Here is a 20,240-nt window from a genome sequence, read left to right as displayed (position 1 = left end):
TACTAATGAACTGAAACAAGCGCGCCTATAGTGATACTGCTGTTAGTGAAAGAAGCAGAAGTGGTATCTATACTTTTTGAAGGGGCCTATAAATTGGTAAGCGGAGGCACAGCTGGTGCTGGATTCCCAATTCCCCAATAGTGGTGCGACGCGTAATTTGACACGGACCGTTGATACTGAATAAAAGCTTATGGATACGGTCTTAAATAAATTTTGCGAGTATTGAATGCCATGTGCACATGATGTCCTGAAAGTCGGAACAAAATTTTTGTAAATTTTTCAATTGTAGGAACTATTGAATCAGTCGGACCCATTGCAAAAATGTGTCTGCAGTTACGGTAAGAAAGAAGCTTTTGTCTACAAGCGTAACATCTCAGGTGAGCTGAGCCTCTTTTTTCCATTGATTTATTCATTTTACTTAACTTTTTTTTACTCCGTTTTACGATGCTATGCTACCCTGCATCATTAAAAATAGTCGGTGCCTGCTCAACCTAAATTAAGCTGTGAATTTAACATGCAGGATTCTTTAAATTTATAGATTTTTTTTACACTTTTCTTGAACATGACTAAAGAGGAACGAGGAGATAAGTGAGCAGGAAAAGGGGTGAGATGTAAGTGTCTTTATTAATTCTGGAATTGCATAACAAGTGGATCCTTGATTGGTATGTGCAGTGGTGTTATGTTTACAAATTGAACTTTCAAGGGTTTAAGGCTGGTTTCACGATAACTGGAACAGTTTTGTCGCCGTAACAGACAACACATTTTTCGGTCAAATTTTTAGTAGTAATGATAATCTCTTGCATCAATCTGCACAGGGTTACGCGTTATAACGCTTTTCAAAGATTTATCGCTCTACTTTTCAATTTTAATGTATAAATGGCCGAAAATGTGTTGTCTTTTACGCTGAATTTTTTACCGCGTAACAGAATAGCACATTTTCGGAATTTACATAATTTTAATTGAGAAGTAGAGCAATAAGTCATTAGAAAGTGTTATAATACATAACCCTTTGAAGATTAATGCGAAAAAATTCGAGTGACTATCATTTCTACTAAAAATATGACCAAAAATGTTTTGTCTGTTAGGGTGACAAAACTATTCCAGTTATTTTGAAACCACCCTTAAAATCCTCGCAAAGACGTAGATCAGAGGAGCTTGTTACCCACGTACAAAAACTCCTCAAAAATTTCAATATAATTTCCATATTTTCCACTGATTATTTTCTGAAGATTATAATTTAATCGTTTCTTCTCTAGAACTTGAAATATAATTCGCTCATTTCGTACCTCGCTATGGCTAGTATAGTGCAGTAGAAAAATTTGAGAAATTGTGTGAAAGAAAGTTTTAAGAAAAAACCCAAAAAACTTTGTAGTTTCGAATGGTATTTTTACTGAAAGTATTTGCATTATCATATTCGTTATTTGAAATTAGATCGTTCTTTGCGATTGAACTTATCTGCACAAGGTCATGAATGGCTGAGATCCGCAGGAACTTTAGTCACCAGTTTTAAACGTCTAGTGTTAACCACACGTTTGACGTGCGCCATCCATCGATGTATGATTGCAACTATCGGAGAGATCGTACCAGCTACATGGCCAGGGATGTAATTACCGCTATTTTCTTTTATTACTCCATTGTACTTCATAGATCGACCAACTTATTTAGCATAAGGTGTGGTGCTCTTTTTTAAGTTTTTACAATGTATTGTTGACCGCGAAAGGATGAGAAATGCGAGATTTTGTAATTGAAAACCAGGCATGAAAATTCCCTCTCTTTCTGCGAATTTGGCAGACGACCAGGGGGCTATAAGTCGGTGATTCGATATCCCTTTTCTACCTCAAAGTATCCGGGAAAAAAAGAAATTAACAGCCACAGGCCTGCTAAAATTGTAATTCTTCGCAAAATTACTACACGAGAAATTATCACGTCGGACGTCGAGTAAGCTGAAAAATTAAAACGACTTAATTATTTGGACGTCATCAAGTATTAGTATGATCGATTTTGAGAGTATGATAACACCGTATTCCTACACTGCTCTGATTTAATTAGTAAGGACATTACTTCGGCAGTAGCTTATCTGAGATCAGGGCCGGACTAAGGGGGTGGCAACATGGGCCGCGGCTCATGGCGGCAAATCTAAGGGGCGGCAAAAATTTGCAATTTTTTAAGTGTAGGTATAAAAAAAATCGGATTTATAAAAAAAAAATTACAAACGAGAAAAGGCGACAAAATCTCTCATTTCCTGAGAGTATAGTAATTTCTAATTTTGTCGTCTCCTAGTGATACAAGAGACGGCACCCTCAATAAGCCGAGTTACGAGAGAAACCAAACACGCAATTTGGCCTAGAACGGCGCGACTCAGAGACAAATGATAACGAGGACTTGAGATGAAAAGGAGAAGCCCTCGCGCCTCGGCGCGGCGATCGGCATGTAACATATATTAACGCCTACAAGACTGCACGAATACTTTACGCATTGCGTCCAACACAGTGCAGTCATTGCGGTCAGCGTGAAACGGATAGCGCCTACAAGAATGCATGAATACTTCACGCATTGAGCCAAACACAGTGCGGTCAGCATGAAACGCATAGCGCCAACAAGACTGTGTGAATACTTCACGCATTGCGTCCAACGGTCCGTCCGGTGCGGTCTACGCGGCGCGGCGGCGGAAGTTAAAATCATTGAACCACATTTATGTTTGTTCTTTCATAATTTTTTCGTTCATTTCTTATGAATGGAAGGCCTTGTCCACACAGAGATAGGTTTATGGAACTTAACTTCCGCGCAGAGTTTCGAGAACTTTTGCTAGAAGTGTTGACAGGGCTTTCTCAATCAATGTGTTCAACACGAGTAAATGCGTCTTATGCACCCCTCCCCCGCTGGCACGTTCATTTGATGGTTTTTATCGAGTTTCAAAACAAATGAGAAGGGGGCGGCCAAATATAGGCGGCCCATGGGCGGCAAGTATAGGTGAATCCGGCCCTGTCTGAGATTTACATGTTTTCCCCTAAAGTATGAGAAATACTAAGAGATACATTTAAGTGTATGCAATTGGTTTAAGATAAATTTTCCTGAAGTTCATATTGAATTTTGAAAAACAAATACCTGTAAATTTTTGAGTACATAGCGCATTTCAACCCTTTCTAATGAGTAGGTACAAAAAAAGTGCAACTCTCATGTCCGTCTCTTAAACGTTAAAAAATCAGTGGACTTATTCGATAAAATGCACTCAATTTTGTTCCGTGTTCATATGATTGTAAAATGTAGGTAATAATGAAGATATATGAAAGATAAATTCTAATGACCCTGAAACCAAGTATTTCTAATTATGTTTAATCTATAACTCACTTTGTGTACAGCCGTGGCTCGATGAAAGTCATTTTTCCTCTTGGCTGTTCGTAAACCAAAAAAACGTATCTGTGAAACCCTGAAACAAAATACACCCATTTTTCAAGGAAATAGTAAGAAGTTTTCCGAGAGTAGTGAAAAGGAGCTGAGAGAATAATTTTTTAAAAAAGTATTTGATGAACAAATGGACCGAGTTTAACAGAAAGGAACCAAGCCACATCAGCTATTGCCAAATTTAACAGGGAAATTACAATTTTTTACGAGAGAACGTCTATGCAGATTCCTTTGAAAATTTTAAGGAATTTGCTTTGTACTATGGAGAAAATTCACTGAAATTTGCACAAAAATCTGCACAACCGTTTTCATGTAAAAAATAAAATTGCCTGATTAAATTTGGCAATAGCTGATGTGGCTTGGTTCCTTTCTGTTTAACGCGGTCCAAATATGTGTAATTCCTTCGCCTTCTTTTTATAACTAAAATGGGGAAAAGATTCTTCACGTATTTAAATTTTATATAATTTTTTATTTGGAAATTAAATACTTTGGAACTGCTTAGCTTTAAAATGACCAGCAAAATCGTGAGACTCTTAAAATCGCGGCTTTTTTAGTTCCTGCATTCAAATATAAAGGACATTTGAGTTTATTAAACTCGATGTGTACTTAAGCTTTTTCTGTTGACTTTCATTCAAAGAAGAAGAAAAGAGGACGCAAACTTTTGTACCTGTTCCTTGCGTCGGCCGGGGACCAATGTAGTTGAAAAGAATGTCTTTATCGTACACGACTTTCGGCCCTGGTATGTTTACTATCAGCCAATGGATTTTCTCCCGTTGAGATGGGTTTAATCGGGATGGAGCGTCTACATCTAAAGAATATGAAACACGAGTGTTCAAACAGACGCAATACCACGCAACAGAAAGCAATAAATCAAATTCGGTGGTAATCGCAATGGTTCACAATTTTTACTCTGGTAGGTATACTTGAAAAGTGAAAATTGTCTAAACTTTATTTATCCCCCGCTATGAAAGCATTACACCTGTATAAGAATTCTGACCAAAAGCCTCTGAAAGTTTTATGACGTCCATGAGTTGAAGAAACTGGCTTTTTCCCATCAATTGAATAATATTTAACAAAGTCCGTGGCCTTGAGATAATGTTCAATATACGTGACTGACAATGCAGAAAGTGAATTTAGTCCAATGGTCAACGGAAGGAAAATGGAGATGTTGCATGTGTGAGGAATTTGCGATTTCACTGTTGATTCTTTTGTAAAAGTTCGCGAGAAACACGATGGTGCCACTGGTTTTCTCCGAAATCATCTCCCAAGCTCAAAAAAGCTCTCAAAGTGCAGCCAAAATGGAGGGGATATCCCACCCTACCCTGAGAGTCCACTTCTACATCAAAACAAACTCTCCATGCAAAGATAGGGAGCAAATACATTAGCAGGGTTGCCACTTTATTTGGGGACTCCAAAACTGATAACACACGGCATCACTGCTAATGTATTTGCTCCCTATCTTTGCATGGAGAGTTTGTCTTGATGTAGAGGTGGACTCTCAGGGTAGGGTGGGACATCCCCTCCATTTTGGCTTCACTTTGAGAGCTTTTTTTGAGCTTGGGAGATGATTTCAGAGAAAAGCGGTGGCACCATCGTGTTTCTCGCAAACTTTTACATAGAATCAACGGTCAAATCGCAAATTCCTCACACATGCAACATTTCCATTTTCGGTCCAGGAAAAATCGGTGAAAAATGATGAAAAATGCTCTTTAGTGTCCTGAAGAAAAATTGGCGAGCGGTTCAGTTTATTTATGTTCTCATAAAGGAAGCGAACTTGCAGCGCAATTTGGCGATTTTTTAGCCCGAACAAAGCTGATTAGAAATCCACACAGCTTTGGCTCTGCGGTACTTAAAGCCTATAATATTCTTTTGTAAAATACTCTTCTCGTGTACCCTCATATGTAATTATGACACAAGATGACCAAGAACTAATGGATTTTATACTGACCTACCATCATGAGCGAATAATACTTTTCAGAATATCCTGGCCACTCAATTTGTTTTGGATATTCGTAAAGATGTGAAGGCTTTAGGGTGTTTCCGAAATTAACAACTCTTGCGTCTTCCAAATTACTATGGGGGTAAGTGTATGCAATCTAGAGGAACGAAATGAATAGTTGCAATTGAACTGTTGAGTGTTGAGAATAGAAAGTGGGAAATTGATAGGATGAAATGTAAGGCATGTGGTAAATATCAATACTTATTGCATGTATCGATCGTATGGAGCAAGATTTCTGGCTTAGGACTGAGTCCTCACAGTAGCTTTCATCCATAAAATCCCCTATGTAAAGCAGAATGTATATAAATAAACCAGTCACTATGCCACCATGCCATTATTCAACCCTCACGTATTTACACGGGTAAGAGAGTTCACAAATGGATGTGAACTGTTTCGGAACATAATGTTTTGTAATGCACAAACATTCCAACGTGTCATTGTATAAATTATTGATTTAAAAAGGCCCTTATACGATGAAACGGCACCAGTATGGTGCGAAACTTTAAACATTTCCGCGGGTAATGCAAAAGGCAAAACTGAAAACTAATACAGAATCTGTCCATTTCCCGACAGCTCATACAATTCAAAAGCTGCTGCGTTTTACTTTTTGCGCACATTTGACCTCTTAAAAAAGTGGAGAGAAAGGGAGACAAAATTGACGTGGGAATGACTGTCTATAGAGAATAATCGCTGTATTGCTGCATTCGATCTTACATTGGTGCACCTTCCAACTCAGGGACAAATTTAATTAGGAAATGATTTACCTTAATCACATGATTGGGGGAGTCCTTTTCTCCTATGACGTCGGGAATGATGCCCTGTTTTCTTAACTCCGTCTCTATCACGGTAGCTGATAGATCCTCAATTTTACCTCCTATGGCAAAATTACACATAACCTCTACAACGAAACAAGCAGCTACATTTTGCATCATGCATCGCAAGAAATAATTCATATTTTACGATGTAGATTAAAATGTATTTAAAACTTTATTGTACAAAAATGTAAAAGCAAAGCGGCATGTGATCACTTTAAAATCACCTTATTTTGAAGAATCGTTTTTGAAACAATATGTATATTTACGTGTATTTTTGTAGGATTGTGCTGTTTTAATAGACATGTTTGAAAGGTCTACGCCTTCAACTTAAAGTTTTTCACTATAAAATACGCATGTCTTACCGAGCCCTACGTACGTAAGCTTGGTAATACAAGCGTGTCTCTCATTAGTTGATAATTCGATCGAGACTCTGATAAAACTCATATGATTTTTAGTTTCGGAACTTTATTTTTCTGATACCAATTCAACTTTGTACATACATTGAGAAACAGAGATCAAATGTAATTCAAAAAATTCCTTGCAAGCTCTCAGTGGCCACAGGTATTAAAGACAAAAAAAATTGAGTTGATTTTCAAAAAACTCTAAGGAAATTCGCTAACTGTTTCAGATGAATTTACGTGATATCTCAGAATGTGCAATACAAGTTTCGACGTAAACTTTCTTATTTCCAGCCAAGTCCGGGGAACTGAAAGTGATTCGATATACCTCAAAGTGTCCGAGCGTAGAAGAAATTAACTGCCACTGGCTTGCTAAAGTTGTACTTCTTCGCAAATTCACGACACGAGAAATTATTTCTCCTGACGTCCTCTAAGCTGAAAAAAATTGATACAATATTTATCATTGGATGACATTAAGCATAAACGACCTTTCCACATTGAAAATTTGGTTAAATATCATAGAATTCACTATATTCAAGAATGCCGTCCTTATTTTTTGTGTTATGAAGCCGATTTCCGGACTTCAGCGAGGACTTCCTCTCACACAAAAATATCGGTCAATATATGTGTAAGCACATACATTGAAAAATTCTAACTGAGTACCATCGATGAGAGAACGGCGCTGATATTTTCGCTATCATGAATTCGTTTTAAAAAATGAGCACTTCTTTCCATGAATATATGGTATTTCCAGATTTTGCTCTAGAATCGAAATTTACATTTTTCAATCTTGAATTAGTTAATTGGTAATCAACCAGCAAAATTATTTGATCGCATTTCGGTTTGAATATCATAAAACATATCTCGGTTGGTGACGTTGTAGACTTCCTGGCATCAGGGCCGGATTAAGGGGGTGGCCACATGGGCCGCGGCTCATGGCGGCAAATCTAAGGGGCGGCAAAAATTTGCAATTTTTTAAAGTGTAGGTATAAAAAAAATTGGATTTATAAAAACAAAATTACAAACGAGAAAAGGCGACAAAATCTCTCATTTCCTGAGAGTATAGTAATTTCTAATTTTGTCGTCTCTTAGTGATACAAGAGACAATACCCTCAATAGGTCGAGTTACGAGAGAAACCAAACACGCAATTTGGACTAGAAAGACTCAGAGACAAATGATAATGAGGACATGAGATGAAAAGGAGAAGCCCTCGGTGCGGCAATCGGCATGTAACACATATTAACGCATACAAGACTGCACGAATACTTCACGCATTGCATCAAACACAGTGCGGTAATTGCGGTCAGCGTGAAACGGATAGCGCCTACAAGAATGCATGAATACTTCACGCATTGCGCCAAACACAGTGCGGTCAGCGTGAAACGCATAGCGCCAACAAGACTGTGTGAATACGTCACGCATTGCGTCCAACACGATGCGGTCTGCGCGGCGCGGCGGCGGAAGTTAAAATAATTGAAACAACTTTATGTTTGTTCTTTCATAATTTTTTCGTTCATTCCTTATGAATGGAAGGCCTTGTCCAGACAGAGATAGGTTTATGGAACTTAACTTCCGCGCAGAGTTTCGTGAACTTTTGCTAGAAGTGTTGACAGGGCTTTCCCAGAAAATGTGTTCAACACGAGTTGATGCGTCTTATGCACCCCTCCCCCACTGGCACGTTCATTTGATGGTTTTTATCAAGTTTCAAAACGAATGAGAAGGGGGCGGCAAAATATAGGCGGCCCATGGGCGGCATGTAGGTGAATCCGGCCCTACCTGGCATACTTAATTTATTAAACAAACAACTATATACTCAACATCACCAAAGATTTCCGTTATTTTTCTTCTTGGTGCGAAGCAAATCCTGAGAAACTTCAAGGACTGATGTTGATTTGTTCTCTTCAAAGCAAATAAAATTGGAGGGGATATTTTTCAGTGCACCGCAAATGAGATACGGGGTTTGGGGATTTCACCGTCGATTTGCTCCCAGTAGGTGGTATGAAGCAGTAACGATTAAATCAAAACCAGAATATCATTACGACAAAGATTTTGACATAACTAACAATTTAATTGGGGTAATAGGTAACTTTCTTGATGTAAGAAGGACCTCCCTCAGAGGAACAGGAAATTGCCTGGATAAAAGGTTTCTGGTGATAATGAATCCAATTTTCCTCTGTGTCCAAGTTCAAGTTCAGTGATAAATTTTAAAAGCTGGCAATACTGTTTTTTGTCCATTTAAACGTATGTTAAACAATCGACTCTAGGTGAAGCAGCCTGTCTCGACTAGAATCGATGAATTCAATGGATTTGAATGGAATAAACCGTGTTGCCAACTTGCTGGAATCGCCACTGTCCAAGTCATGTATTCTCAATGACCTTTAGTGCCCGAGTCTCTGTAAACATATGTGTAGCTTACTCACTCGTTGTGTAATCGTGTCTCATCAAAAGTCATGTCCGCTCTAGGTTGCCCGTAAACCAGGAATACATATCTGTGGTATCCTGAAACGACACACGCACGAAATATTTCATCCAACGCGTTCTTGTCAGGAAAAGATAGAGGTAGTAAAGAAAGAGATAGGATCAATTGGACTGGATTTTGCAATTTGGACCTATGAATTCCAGCCCGGTTTAACAACACCGTATGTGCCATTAATTTCCCCATGCACATAAGTGTTTTTTCAGATGAGCCAGAATTTATAGGTCCAAATTGCAAAATACAGTCCAATTTAGAGAGCCCAGAACTCTGATGGAATTGGACAACTTTGCCTATGATTATGATCATACAGGTTTTAAGTGCAAAGGTAAACAAGAATGGTGATGGGTGCTAAATTGTCTAACATTATCAATATAAGTAGTATAGCTACAAATATTTCTGTATTTCTGGCAATTTTAACAAAGCCTAAGAGATCTAGTTGACGCTTGATTAACAATACCAGAAATCTGCTTCTGGCTACAATCAAGTACTCTACAGGGTGATCTTAGATTAAACCGCCAGACTACAAGAGTAAAATGAGGCTATTTTCTCCGAATACATTTTTTTCCGAAAGTGCTTTTTAAGGGAGCTACCGGGCTACCCCTCCTCCTAATCAAAAATCTGGTAAATAAGTTGTTTCTCCTGAATTCTCCAAGGACTTTCCGAAAACTCTGAAGCGACCCTTGTAAGAATAATAACAACTTTTTTGTGTGGAAAACCGAAAATTACCCTAATAAGGAGGGCGTCTGTGGCTTTCTGATTTGTCTCTCTCTCTCTCTCTCCCCCTCTCTCCCCCTCTCTCCCCCTCTCTCCCCCTCTCTCCCTTTTTAAGCAAGCTGAGTGCAGGAATAAATCATCCAAGAAAATCGATGGTAACTGGGACACAGCTTCTACAAGAGATTTTTTCTCTCGTGTTCCTCCTTTTTATTAATATTTTAGATTTTCCTCCTCTTTAAGCTACAAATACACTCAAGTATCTACTTTGGATTTAATATCAGAGTATGTTTTAGAAAATTTTCAACTTATCAGCAAATTCAAATTAAGAGTAATATTTCTTGAAATAAATGGATTTAAAATGGAGCTTTATCAGTCTGGCTTTTAGAAGCTTAAACCTTGATTGGACGTATTTCTGTCAAACGGAACTAAGCGCCATAGGGGGAGGAGGGTAGAGGGGGGGCTTGGATTGGCGACGGAACCGGGCGTCGGGCTCATTCCGTCCCTTACTCGCAATGCTTTCCCATGGCGCTTAGTTCCGTTTGACAGAACGCGCTACCCGGTATTCTAAATTCCTCAAAAGTAACTCAAATTGGCGCCTTTAGTTCCGTTTGACAGAAATAGTCCAATTCTAAAATAGCGACTCAATCCAAGTTTAAATGTTTCAACGACTCTTCTTCTTCGTAGCCCCTTTATACTATTTTTCGATTCCCTTACAAGGGGAAAAGAGTTGTTAATAAATTGTGGCGAAAAGGCCTTACCTGTTCCTTGGGACGGCTGCGGACCAATGTAGTCGAAAAGAGTGTCTTTCTTCCGAAGAACCTGTCCAGGATTATTCACTATCAGCCAGTGAATTTTTTCACGTTGAGATGAGTTGAGTCGAGACGGACAATCTGGATCTACAAAAAAATACAAACACTAATATGATCATACACCATGAACAAATCGTAGGAACAAGCAAAAAATAAAATAAATAATCGAGTAAATCGAGTTTAACGGTGGAGAGAAAGAAGGAGAAAAAATTACAAAGCACATTTTGAAGGTATAACAATGTTTAGCAACCTAAGAATACGTATACAAAAATTTGCCGAATAAGAGAGAAGTTACAAATTTTACTTGTCAAAAAAGATGTTTTCGTGATTTACCTCTAACAAGGATGTCGCTGATGAAGCTAAAAATACTGCACCTTGACTACCTACGGAACGTCGTAAATGTTTTGTCACTTAATACTGTTGTGAATGATGAGCATTCTCCACTAATTATCAGTATATTGACCGAAGTTTCTTAAAATTATTTTTCGCCTTTTCCAAAATATTCTCTGCTCTGGAAATTTTTACCTAAAATTGTTTTCTCTTGAAACAACTGAGTATATGAGGTACCTGCAAAATATTTCTGAGGACCTTCCTCCTGCATTTTCGAATGGTTTTAAACCCTTTGACTTCACTTCAGTATGATATGATCTGTGGAATATTAAGACCTTGATTTGTGCGGTAGGTATATTTGGACCGCGTTTAACAGAAAGGAACCAAGCCACATCAGCTATTGCCAAACTTAAGGGGGCAATTTATTTTTTTTGCTAGAGAACGTTTGTGCGGATTCCTTTGAAAATTGTAAGGAATTTGCCTCGTACTATGGAGAAAATTCACTGAAATTTGCAATAAAAGCCGCACAACCGTTTTCATGGAAGAAATTAAATTGCCTGATTAAATTTGGCAATAGCTGATGTGGCTTGGTTCCTTTCTGTTTAACGCGGTCCATTTAAAAGAGAAAGATAAATAATAATTCATCATACGCACCTACCATCATAAGCGTGTAATCATCTTCAAGGTAACCCGGCCATTCGATATTTGTGGGGCAGTTTGATAAATCTGTAGGCTGTAGGTCGTTTCCAAACCTTACAAACCTAGTTTCGTTTTTATTAGGAATTGTGTAAGTAATCTGAAGAGGAAAAAAAAAAAAAAAAAAAAAAAAACAACAAAATACAATAAACGACGTGAATGCATTCACTTGATACATTATGGTCCATTAGGAAGGTAACAGTGTTTTTTGACTCGCAGAATATCCTCCGAATATCCTCTTTTCCTCTTGCTTTATAAATGTGTAAAAGAAAATAAAAAAAAACAATCCCCCCCCCAACCCCAACTTTTTTTGCGTACTTGGCTGCAAATTTTCAATTTTGGAGTCATCAAGGATATGGTGGAAGGAAGTATCGAAGGAAAGCAACGAAGAAAATTACCGGATGATTCACAGCACCATCGCGAGGAATAGTATCATCTAGGCGAGTGTCGAGTGGGAATGAGGTTTGGAGGTTGAAGAGGAGTTCCGATGAAATCTTTAAAGGGGAACCGAAATGGATTCTTGATTGAGATCAACGGCAATCTGGAGAAAATGCGTTCGTATGAAAAATTAAAAAGTGCGTGAAATCATGGGGGTTGGGGGTGACAGCGCAATATTGCGCGCACGGTTTCAAAGCCAAGTAATTGGTTTGATGCGGAAAAGTGCGGAAGTTGGCGAATGGATGGTCGCCTAAATCCTAAACGAGTGCTCGATTTGGTTCCTCTTGATAGAAGACGACGTGGACGTTCAGCGGGCTGATTGTTGAAATCGATAGACAAAGAAGAAAAAAAGGATATGGAGGGGTCTTATAGGTAGAAGCGTGCGGTTAAAATGGACAAAAGAGGTGGGCAAAAGACTAACTAACGGCAACCCACGAGGGACCCCTTAGTTAGTCCATCATTTTCTCACATAGTCTATGAGAGCCACCCATTTCAACAAATAGAATCGCTCCATGTACTCCTTATGTCTTTTTTGTCCATCGCTTTGTCTACCAGCTTCAACAATCAGCCCACAGTAAAATATTGTCAACACAGAGGGGAGGAGGAGACCAGAAGTTGTCATTTGCCTGATGATCTATGGAATGATAGATTTCGATGACGTCTAGGGGTCGCAGAGCACTCTATCGCGCTGAAATTTCGGCTTAAATTTATATAACTAAGGGTATAGAACTTAACTTTTACATTCTTTTTACATTCGATTATCATCAGGAACCATTATTTTTAGTAGGTAAGTCTATTGATTTAGAATAAAAAAAATTCAAATTTGTTGAAAAAATTTCATTGGACTATATACCATTGACATATTTCATTGACTATTCAAAAATTCGAAAACTGTCCTCCATTTTTCAGTATTTTCCTGCTCAGCTATGTATAAAAACCTGATAAAATAGTTTTACATCGAATGACGGTTGGTAATTTCAACAGTCGGCCGTTTGAATTTTACGCATAAAGCACTAAACTATACAGAAAGCAATTTACCTTGATTAAATTATTGGGTGATTCCATGTCTCCTACCACGTCAGGAATGATGCCGTGTTTCCTTAACTCCATTTCTATCATGACTCTTGACATTTCGCTGAGTTTCACTTTTTCTGCGCTGGCAGCAAGAAATAATTCCACTAACACGACCACGTTCTTTATCATGGATGACAGGAAAGAATCCATTTTTGTGATTAAGATGAAATTATCGTTAAAACTATGAATAAAGTGCAACCAGGCACATCCACTACGCCATTTCGAACAATGCAATTTCATACATTTTTCATTATGTATGGATGTTTTCACGGAACCTTGGTCAATCGTGCTGTCTTTTACAAGCAGCTTCACTCTTTCTACGTAATGCCTACCGAATGGAGTACACGAGGTTCTTCCTGAATTCTACGCTTAAAAGCCTTTGATAGCGAAGGCTTGTCTCTTATCTATTGACTATTCAATCAAGATGATAAAACTCAAAAAGCTCTTACATTAAAAAATACAATTTTAGATTATCTCTGTGTAACCTAAAACTTAAAGGCGCGTAAAAGAATTTTCGCCAAGGTTCGAATATGACCGAAATCTATCTACCGATGGTTCTCTTATTTAATTATATTTAGAGGTTGTTTATTCATTTAGGATTGTTCTGAAATACTATTTAGCGTATCGTTGCTTTCTAAGGAGTATTGAAGTATTTGAATTGAAGTATTGCATAAAGTCAGCGTGACCTTCAAGTTAAAAAAAGGAAAACATGTACATTTTGTAACATTTTCATAATGTCAGGATTTTGCCTGATCATCATGATGCTGTTTTACTGAATTGAAAATGGTCTTAATTTCAGAAGCCCCCATCTTCCTACAACTCTAGGCCAATCTCTGGTGCGGTCAGAGAAATCACCCCACATAAGTTCTTGTATCAATCTCACCAAAAACATTTCTTTTGTTGATTGTGAGAAACCAACCTAAAAAAAAAAAAAAAAAAAAAAAAAAAAAAAAAAAAAAAAAAAAAAAATTCAGAAGCTATTGTAAAGACATTCAGCAATTCAGGCTATTAATGTCTTTACATAATTTATGAAGGGTAAGTGCAAACACTTCATATTCTTAACTTGATGGAATTTCAAAATTTCAAACTTTTGGTTGCAACGCAAGGATCATTGGCGGGAGAGGGGTTTATGTCCCTGTTAATATATGATAAATATTATTTCATACTCTAAAAGTAAGGACACTGTTTCAACTTTATGCGCCAACATTTTTGGAAGACCAATAAAAAATTCTGCAGTCACTCTGGTGCGAGGCATATTTATTTACCTTTATCGATTTGCAACATTATCACCGTCTATCTATTGTCGTTAAGGCCCAAACAGGCTCTTGCGGGGTCGATTTCTGGATCTTTCTTGCTTGAACACCCCATAAGCTCTCTTCTGGATCCATAAGGTGGCATGAGGTGCGTTGGCAGTGAAACTTTTCCTCCCCACGACTATGAAAGAAAAACACCCGACGTCACCCGACGTGACGTGCTCCTCACTCTACGTATACAAAATTCACAGCCACAGGGTCGCCAAGATCGTATTTTTTTGCGAACTTTCGACATGAGAAGTTTCTTCGATGTGGGTTTCCTTCCCTGCAAAGACAAATATAATAATCAGAAACTATTATGGGATAGGGATAGTTTAGTTGAAATTTTGCGGATTCTTTACATGCTTATTTTTTAGTATGATACTTAAGAAGAGAAGCAGGATGGTTAAGAAGCGTGAAGCTAAGCTATTGAATACAAACAAAATTTAATGAAAAAGTTTACCATGTTTATCTAATCAAAAAGAAACAAGCAGGTGGACCCAAGAAGTGGTGTTGGAAGAGCACGCCTGACAAATATATCCCTATTATCACATTTAGTTTTAAGCTTGTCTCTGGCAATCTAACGAATCAAAGTCGCCCTAAAATCTTGAGGTAGTCTTTATCAATACCCCACTGCTCTAATAAGACATCCTAGGCTCTTTTGTACTCCAAATTTCCTACCTCTCTTGTGCGTGGAATAAGTTTTATTGAATGTTTTCTTCTGCATTTACAACCCGAATGGTGTAAAAATCTTGCAATTTTAGTTAAAAAATAAAAATTGTATTGCATTTAATTGCAAAAGGATTTTCAAAAAGATTTTTGGGTCTTTCGACGGTTATTACGAAGGTTCAGCAGGCCATCAGGTATCGTATATAAATCGTTCACCACTAACCCACCGGGAGCTCTGCGACACGGCGTGCTGCCAGCGCGAAACACGCACTCTCGCCTACAAACCTAAGGGGATACTTCACGCATTGCGCAATGCTTGAAGTATCCCTGTAGGTTTGTAGGAGGCGCCAATGTGCGTTTCGAGCTGGCAGCACGCCGCCGTGCCGCGCCGCGCCGCAGCATGCCATAAACCAGTGCCGAAACTTTCGTTATCTATCAATCATTTCTCCGGCTTACTTCTTCCTATTCTTGAGTTTTGGACCATAGTGCGCCGTGGGCGGCGGCTCCTGAAGCTCTCCCCTCTGCTCAATCGTAAGCTTACTGATCTACTCTCAATAATAAAACCTGAGTATTTCCAAAATCTAATTACAGCGGGCTCATCTAGGGACAATCACCTGTCGATGACCGTAAATATCATGACAATAGACCCAGTAGAACGCTCAAAACGAACTGTGACAAAATTTAAAATTTACATTGTTTAAATGGGAGAATTCGCAACTTTACCATGAAATTATTAAAAATCTGGTTCACATTTTCAAACTCTATAGAGAACGGGCTCATTTAGAGACAATTGCCTATTGATATCGGCAAAAATCATGAAAATCGGCCCAGTAGAACGCTGGAGCTGGGACTTACCAGATATGCAAATATAGTAGGTCTAGGAGCTTATAGTATAGATACTTACGTGCTCGTGCTGTCATTTAATCTTCTTTCATCAAATGTTAACTCTCCATTTGATTGCTTGTAAACTAAATACACCAGTCTGCGATTTCCTGTGAAAATACAGAAAAATATTAGAATCGTATATCATTCTTGACCTAGTGCTCATCATTAAAAATAAGCGTCGTTAATGCTGCCGCTATTGCGAAGGGAGCAGGAAGTACGCATTTCTGTATGAGCCATGGTTAGCGCATGCTTTATGTGTTTCGAGGTTCATCCCAGCATTCACTTACTGCTATCTTCGCTATCACAGCAGAATGGAGCACGGGGAGGACTCGAGTGGAAAGAAGAAGAAAAATTAATCCGTTGAAAAGGTACGCCTACCAGTAGGAACCTTTGAGTTAAAAAATCGAGTAATATTCTTAAGATTATCAAGAACCAACAATTACTAAATTTTTTTGATAATTTCATGAGAAATGAAGGTATCAATTTTCGTAATTTAAGACTTTACATGGTCTTCCTTCTTGAGGAACAAAACTTGGTTCCTCATATAATGAATGGTAAAATTATCCAAAAGTAATTTTGGATAATTTTTGTCTTTGTGTAGGATGCTCATTTTATTAATGGCTAATTCATACCTATCCCTTTCTTCGGGTAAGGTCCTATGTAATCATAAACGTATTCTTTTGAACGAAGTATATTGTCGCCATTTATATTTCCAACAAGCCAGTGAATGTGTTCCCTCTCCGTGGGATGTTCTCTACTTGGCTCATCAGGGCCTGAAATCACAAAGCGCAATATTAATCATGAAATCATGACAATTACTGCGGATGTTTATTTTTTTAAAAGAATGTTCACAAACAGCTGTTATCATCGATTCTAGTGCTCAAAAAAACGGTCTTTAATGAAAGGCATACCCGTCACTAAGAATGTGTAGTAGCTACTGTTATCGCCGGTCCACTGACACCAACGAGGAGCATAACTGACTTCTTTTGCTAAAAGAACGTTTCCCAGTTCTGCGGCAGTGTCCTCAAAATATAATACCTGAAAAAACATCGGAGGATGAAATGTGGTCGCCGAAAAAAATACTTTCAAACCTATAGATTACAAGGTGTCTATTTCATGCACCTTGAGGCCCTCTGTAATTTCTCACAATTCATTCAGATATCATTGACAATTCGAAGCAACGAAGTTGACTGAAGTTCTAAAACTCTATACTTTGGAGGCTGACAGATTAGTCCCATAAAAAGGGTCCTTGAAAAAGGGTCCAATGATCCATGTTTAAGAGACATTTTAGATATATGTATTCTTTTCCTTCACGGATGTAAATCAAATGTTGATGAGAAGGGCACATTTATGAGAGGTCTACGTAATTTAGATGGTATGGAAGAAATTGATCTAAATGGCAAAACCAGAGAGACTTGCGCCTCAATTTTGGTGCTCCCAATTTTCCGCTGATATTTTATGCTTTCAAAAATTGTTTATCTTCAAAGTTTCTGCAACATTTTCACAGGATCGTCTTGAAAGGGTGGAGAAATATAATTTTGTGTAGTAATGATGATCGGTCGTCTCCCAAAAAAGTATGACACAAAATACGCACTGCTTGTAATAAAGTTGTGAGAATTAGTTGATAACGGCAGCCAAGTAAAAGTGGTGCGTTACAGCAACGTTTACAGTGCTGCTAAGGAAAGCTCTGTGTTCAAGTCAATCATTTTGGGAGGGGATAATGAGGCATGAGTAGAAGAGAAAGAACACGAAATTGATTATGCTGTGTTTCTGGCTTTAGGCTTTGACTCTTTTAATTGATTTCAAGCATCTCTTAGTTTCACTTGGTATTCGCGCAGCTGCTGTGTAATATACAAATACATACATTCAAGGCGCTTTTACAGCGCGCCCAGGCACCCTGCAACACCTAATTGCCATTCTTGTCTATAGATCCAGAGGTCATCTGGTAAATGGCATCTTGTAATTTCATCTTGAATGCCACCTATCCACAATTTTGCTGGACGTTCTCTGCGTCTACTCCCAGGAAGAACCCAATTTAGCACTTTCTCAAGTAATCTGTCATCCGCCATCCACAACTTCAAATTCACAAGACACAGCTTTGAAAAGAGTGGATGGTGTATGAATTATTTCGGCTTTCTTGAGGGAAAAAAACGAGAAGACCTAAATTTTAGGTTAGGAATGCAGTTCATTCGCATACATAAATTTTCCCACACGCATAGAAAGAGTTGTCCTTCAACTGACAAGGTAGGCAAAACGAGCTCCCACGAGCAGCAATAGTGCTGTATCTAAATATATCTAAATATATAGAGTAAATGAGTTCGCCCGATTTTGAGAAAGTATGGAAAACCATCACAAGGAATTTCAGCTCTCGTGAGCATCGTACCACAATTGTGGTTTCAATACTACATTCAAATATATGTTTTAATAATATCCACGCAGAGTGAAGCTAAAATAAGCTGAAAGACTCCGGGAGCTCCCAGGAAGATTTTGAGAATTGAGACGACTAATGAACACTTTTGAACTTTCCTCACCGAAAATTGATCAAAATGCAATATGATGGATGATGGAAATGCCAAGCACTTGTTTCTCAAAATCCTTTACACTTTCTGAATAAGATGAAGCAGCTTTTGGGGGAGGAGGGGCACGCCCCCAGATCCGCGTTGACTCCTCTTGTTCCACTCTTGTGTGGAAGGTACGCTAAATGGAAAACCAATCCGTACACCACTTACCTTGCAAGTGTGTTTCGGAGCCGTCTGTATAACATCACCTAAAATTCTCGTTTCATTCAGTAACTTAAAAATTTGCTCCGCACTAACATTTAGAATATCAGGATACGAAGATGAGACACGTGGAACTAGATATACGGCTAACACGACAGCAAGGTTTAAATTAACAGACCGGTGGTGCAAGTTCAAAAACCGATTCAACATTTCAAATTCGTTCGTTGAAATGTGTGGTTAAATATAAATAACTCATGTTTTTGGGGAACAGTCTTTGCAAGAATAAACAACAAATAGTCAACAAATGAACTTAACAAGTGGGTGCGACCTACATATTTGATCCAGTCGCTAGAAACCATTATTAGAGCAATTATTGAGATTGATTTGACGATTGTGTTAAGAACACCTCTGTTGTGAAATAGTTGCTTCAGGTGCCGCTGCACGGCGCGGCGGGCGGGCGGCTAGCGCGAAACGCGCATTGGTGCCTACAAACCTAAGTGGATACTTCAAGCATTGTGCAATGCGTGAAGTATCCACTTAGGTTTGTAGGCGCCCGTGAGCCTCTCGCGCTGTCAGCACGCAGCTCCGCTCTGTTATGCTTTAATATTAATACTCGCATAGTCAGCGTTTTTTAACTCTTGATTTTGAAATGTTTGTACACTCTGCATTTATTATTCTCATTTAAATTGATGGGGAAAAATATGTATCAATTTATCAAAGGAGAATAATAGTATAATGTGTGTTTTTTAAATGTTGGTGGCTCCGTGTCAAATTTAATGATTTCCAAAGCACTTTAATTTTTTCTTTTACATTTTGTGCTTTTATTGTGCTGCAGCGAGGTGCACGCGCAACCAAACGCTTAAAATTTGACGTATTTGACTCTAAAAGATCGATGTGCAAACGGGTTTAAACTAAAGATTGCGTGCTTCTTGTCCCCCCCCCTTTTTATTCATTTTTGCAGTTTCTGTTGGCACAACTGCGGCTCATTGAGATTAATGTCGCTTGGAGAAGGTTTTACAAATATTTATCACGTTTTAAAAATATAAATGTCTTCGAAATGGAGTAATAATTTCGTGAAGAAAAAATTAAAATAATAAAAAAGTACCTATACATATATAAGGTATATTGTACATCGAATAAGGATAGAAATAAAACCAAATATTCACCAATGAGAATTTAAAAAGAAGATTCAAAAGGAGAAAGTAATAACATTTCATTTAGAAAATGAGCAACCATAGCAACACCTCCTTCTCTCTCAATTTCTCATTTCCATATTGTCAACATAATTTTACATACCGACTAAAATATAACGCTTGGACCAAGTCACAGTTGCTAAACGCGTGGGCGTAAACTACTGGACAAAAAAGGTGCGCGGACAAAAAATCGTTGACAAAATGTCCTGAAACCGGGAGGCAACATTGTAAAGGGCCAAGTATGGTTCTCAAGGACTACAACAACTATTATATATTATTTCTCATCAAGTTGTGAGGTACATTAGCCTCTTCAACTTCGGAACACTTAT

General features: G+C 38.2%; 2 protein-coding genes across 8 annotated transcripts; both read right to left on the bottom strand.

Moving 5' to 3' along the window:
* Positions 1 to 605: 605 nt before the first annotated feature.
* Positions 606 to 14,559, bottom strand: LOC109033271 (protein D3). Of its 7 annotated transcripts, none has more exons than XM_019045816.2 (10): positions 14,418 to 14,559; positions 13,117 to 13,272; positions 11,599 to 11,740; positions 10,564 to 10,701; positions 9,036 to 9,114; positions 6,166 to 7,049; positions 5,351 to 5,498; positions 4,070 to 4,210; positions 3,349 to 3,427; positions 606 to 1,943 (listed from the first exon to the last, which is right to left on the bottom strand). In XM_019045816.2, exons 2-6 carry the CDS (start codon positions 13,207 to 13,209, stop codon positions 6,944 to 6,946), a joined length of 558 nt encoding a protein of 185 aa, XP_018901361.2. In that variant the 5' UTR covers positions 13,210 to 13,272; positions 14,418 to 14,559; the 3' UTR covers positions 606 to 1,943; positions 3,349 to 3,427; positions 4,070 to 4,210; positions 5,351 to 5,498; positions 6,166 to 6,943. The 7 variants fall into 7 exon arrangements, with proteins under 7 accessions (XP_018901361.2, XP_072153980.1, XP_072153977.1 ...); XM_072297879.1 differs by having other exon boundaries at positions 13,117 to 13,229; positions 14,418 to 14,556; XM_072297876.1 differs by lacking the exon at positions 14,418 to 14,559 and having other exon boundaries at positions 6,166 to 6,299; positions 6,943 to 7,049; positions 13,117 to 14,002.
* Positions 14,393 to 19,071, bottom strand: LOC109033270 (protein D3). The gene is made up of 5 exons (XM_019045813.2): positions 18,728 to 19,071; positions 16,910 to 17,036; positions 16,631 to 16,771; positions 16,018 to 16,105; positions 14,393 to 14,730 (listed from the first exon to the last, which is right to left on the bottom strand). The coding sequence occupies exons 1-5, from the start codon at positions 18,926 to 18,928 to the stop codon at positions 14,631 to 14,633; spliced, it is 657 nt and encodes a 218-aa protein (XP_018901358.1). The 5' UTR covers positions 18,929 to 19,071; the 3' UTR covers positions 14,393 to 14,630.
* Between the last annotated feature and the right edge of the window lie 1,169 nt (positions 19,072 to 20,240).

Source organism: Bemisia tabaci, chromosome 3, assembly GCF_918797505.1.
Source record: "Bemisia tabaci chromosome 3, PGI_BMITA_v3".
In the NCBI taxonomy this organism is placed as follows: Eukaryota; Metazoa; Arthropoda; class Insecta; order Hemiptera; family Aleyrodidae; genus Bemisia; species Bemisia tabaci.
The sequence above is the reverse complement of the archived record's forward strand: the minus strand, read 5'-3'. Positions and strand labels throughout refer to the sequence as shown.

Bases quoted from the DNA above. Each gene is read 5' to 3' on its own strand.
- LOC109033271 (XM_072297878.1), bottom strand. From the start codon at position 13,392: ATGAAATTGCATTGTTCGAAATGGCGTAGTGGATGTGCCTGGTTGCAC. The intron at 10,702-11,598 runs GTGCGTATGATG...ATTTTTTTGTAG, and splicing joins TTACACGCTTATGATGGTAG to ATCCAGATTGTCCGTCTCGA. The intron at 9,115-10,563 runs GTAAGGCCTTTT...GTGTCGTTTCAG, and splicing joins GCAGCCGTCCCAAGGAACAG to GATACCACAGATATGTATTC.
- LOC109033270 (XM_019045813.2), bottom strand. From the start codon at position 18,928: ATGTTGAATCGGTTTTTGAACTTGCACCACCGGTCTGTTAATTTAAAC. The intron at 17,037-18,727 runs GTAAGTGGTGTA...ATGTTTTTTCAG, and splicing joins CTCCGAAACACACTTGCAAG to GTATTATATTTTGAGGACAC. The intron at 14,731-16,017 runs GTAAGTATCTAT...TTGTCTTTGCAG, and splicing joins TTAAATGACAGCACGAGCAC to GGAAGGAAACCCACATCGAA.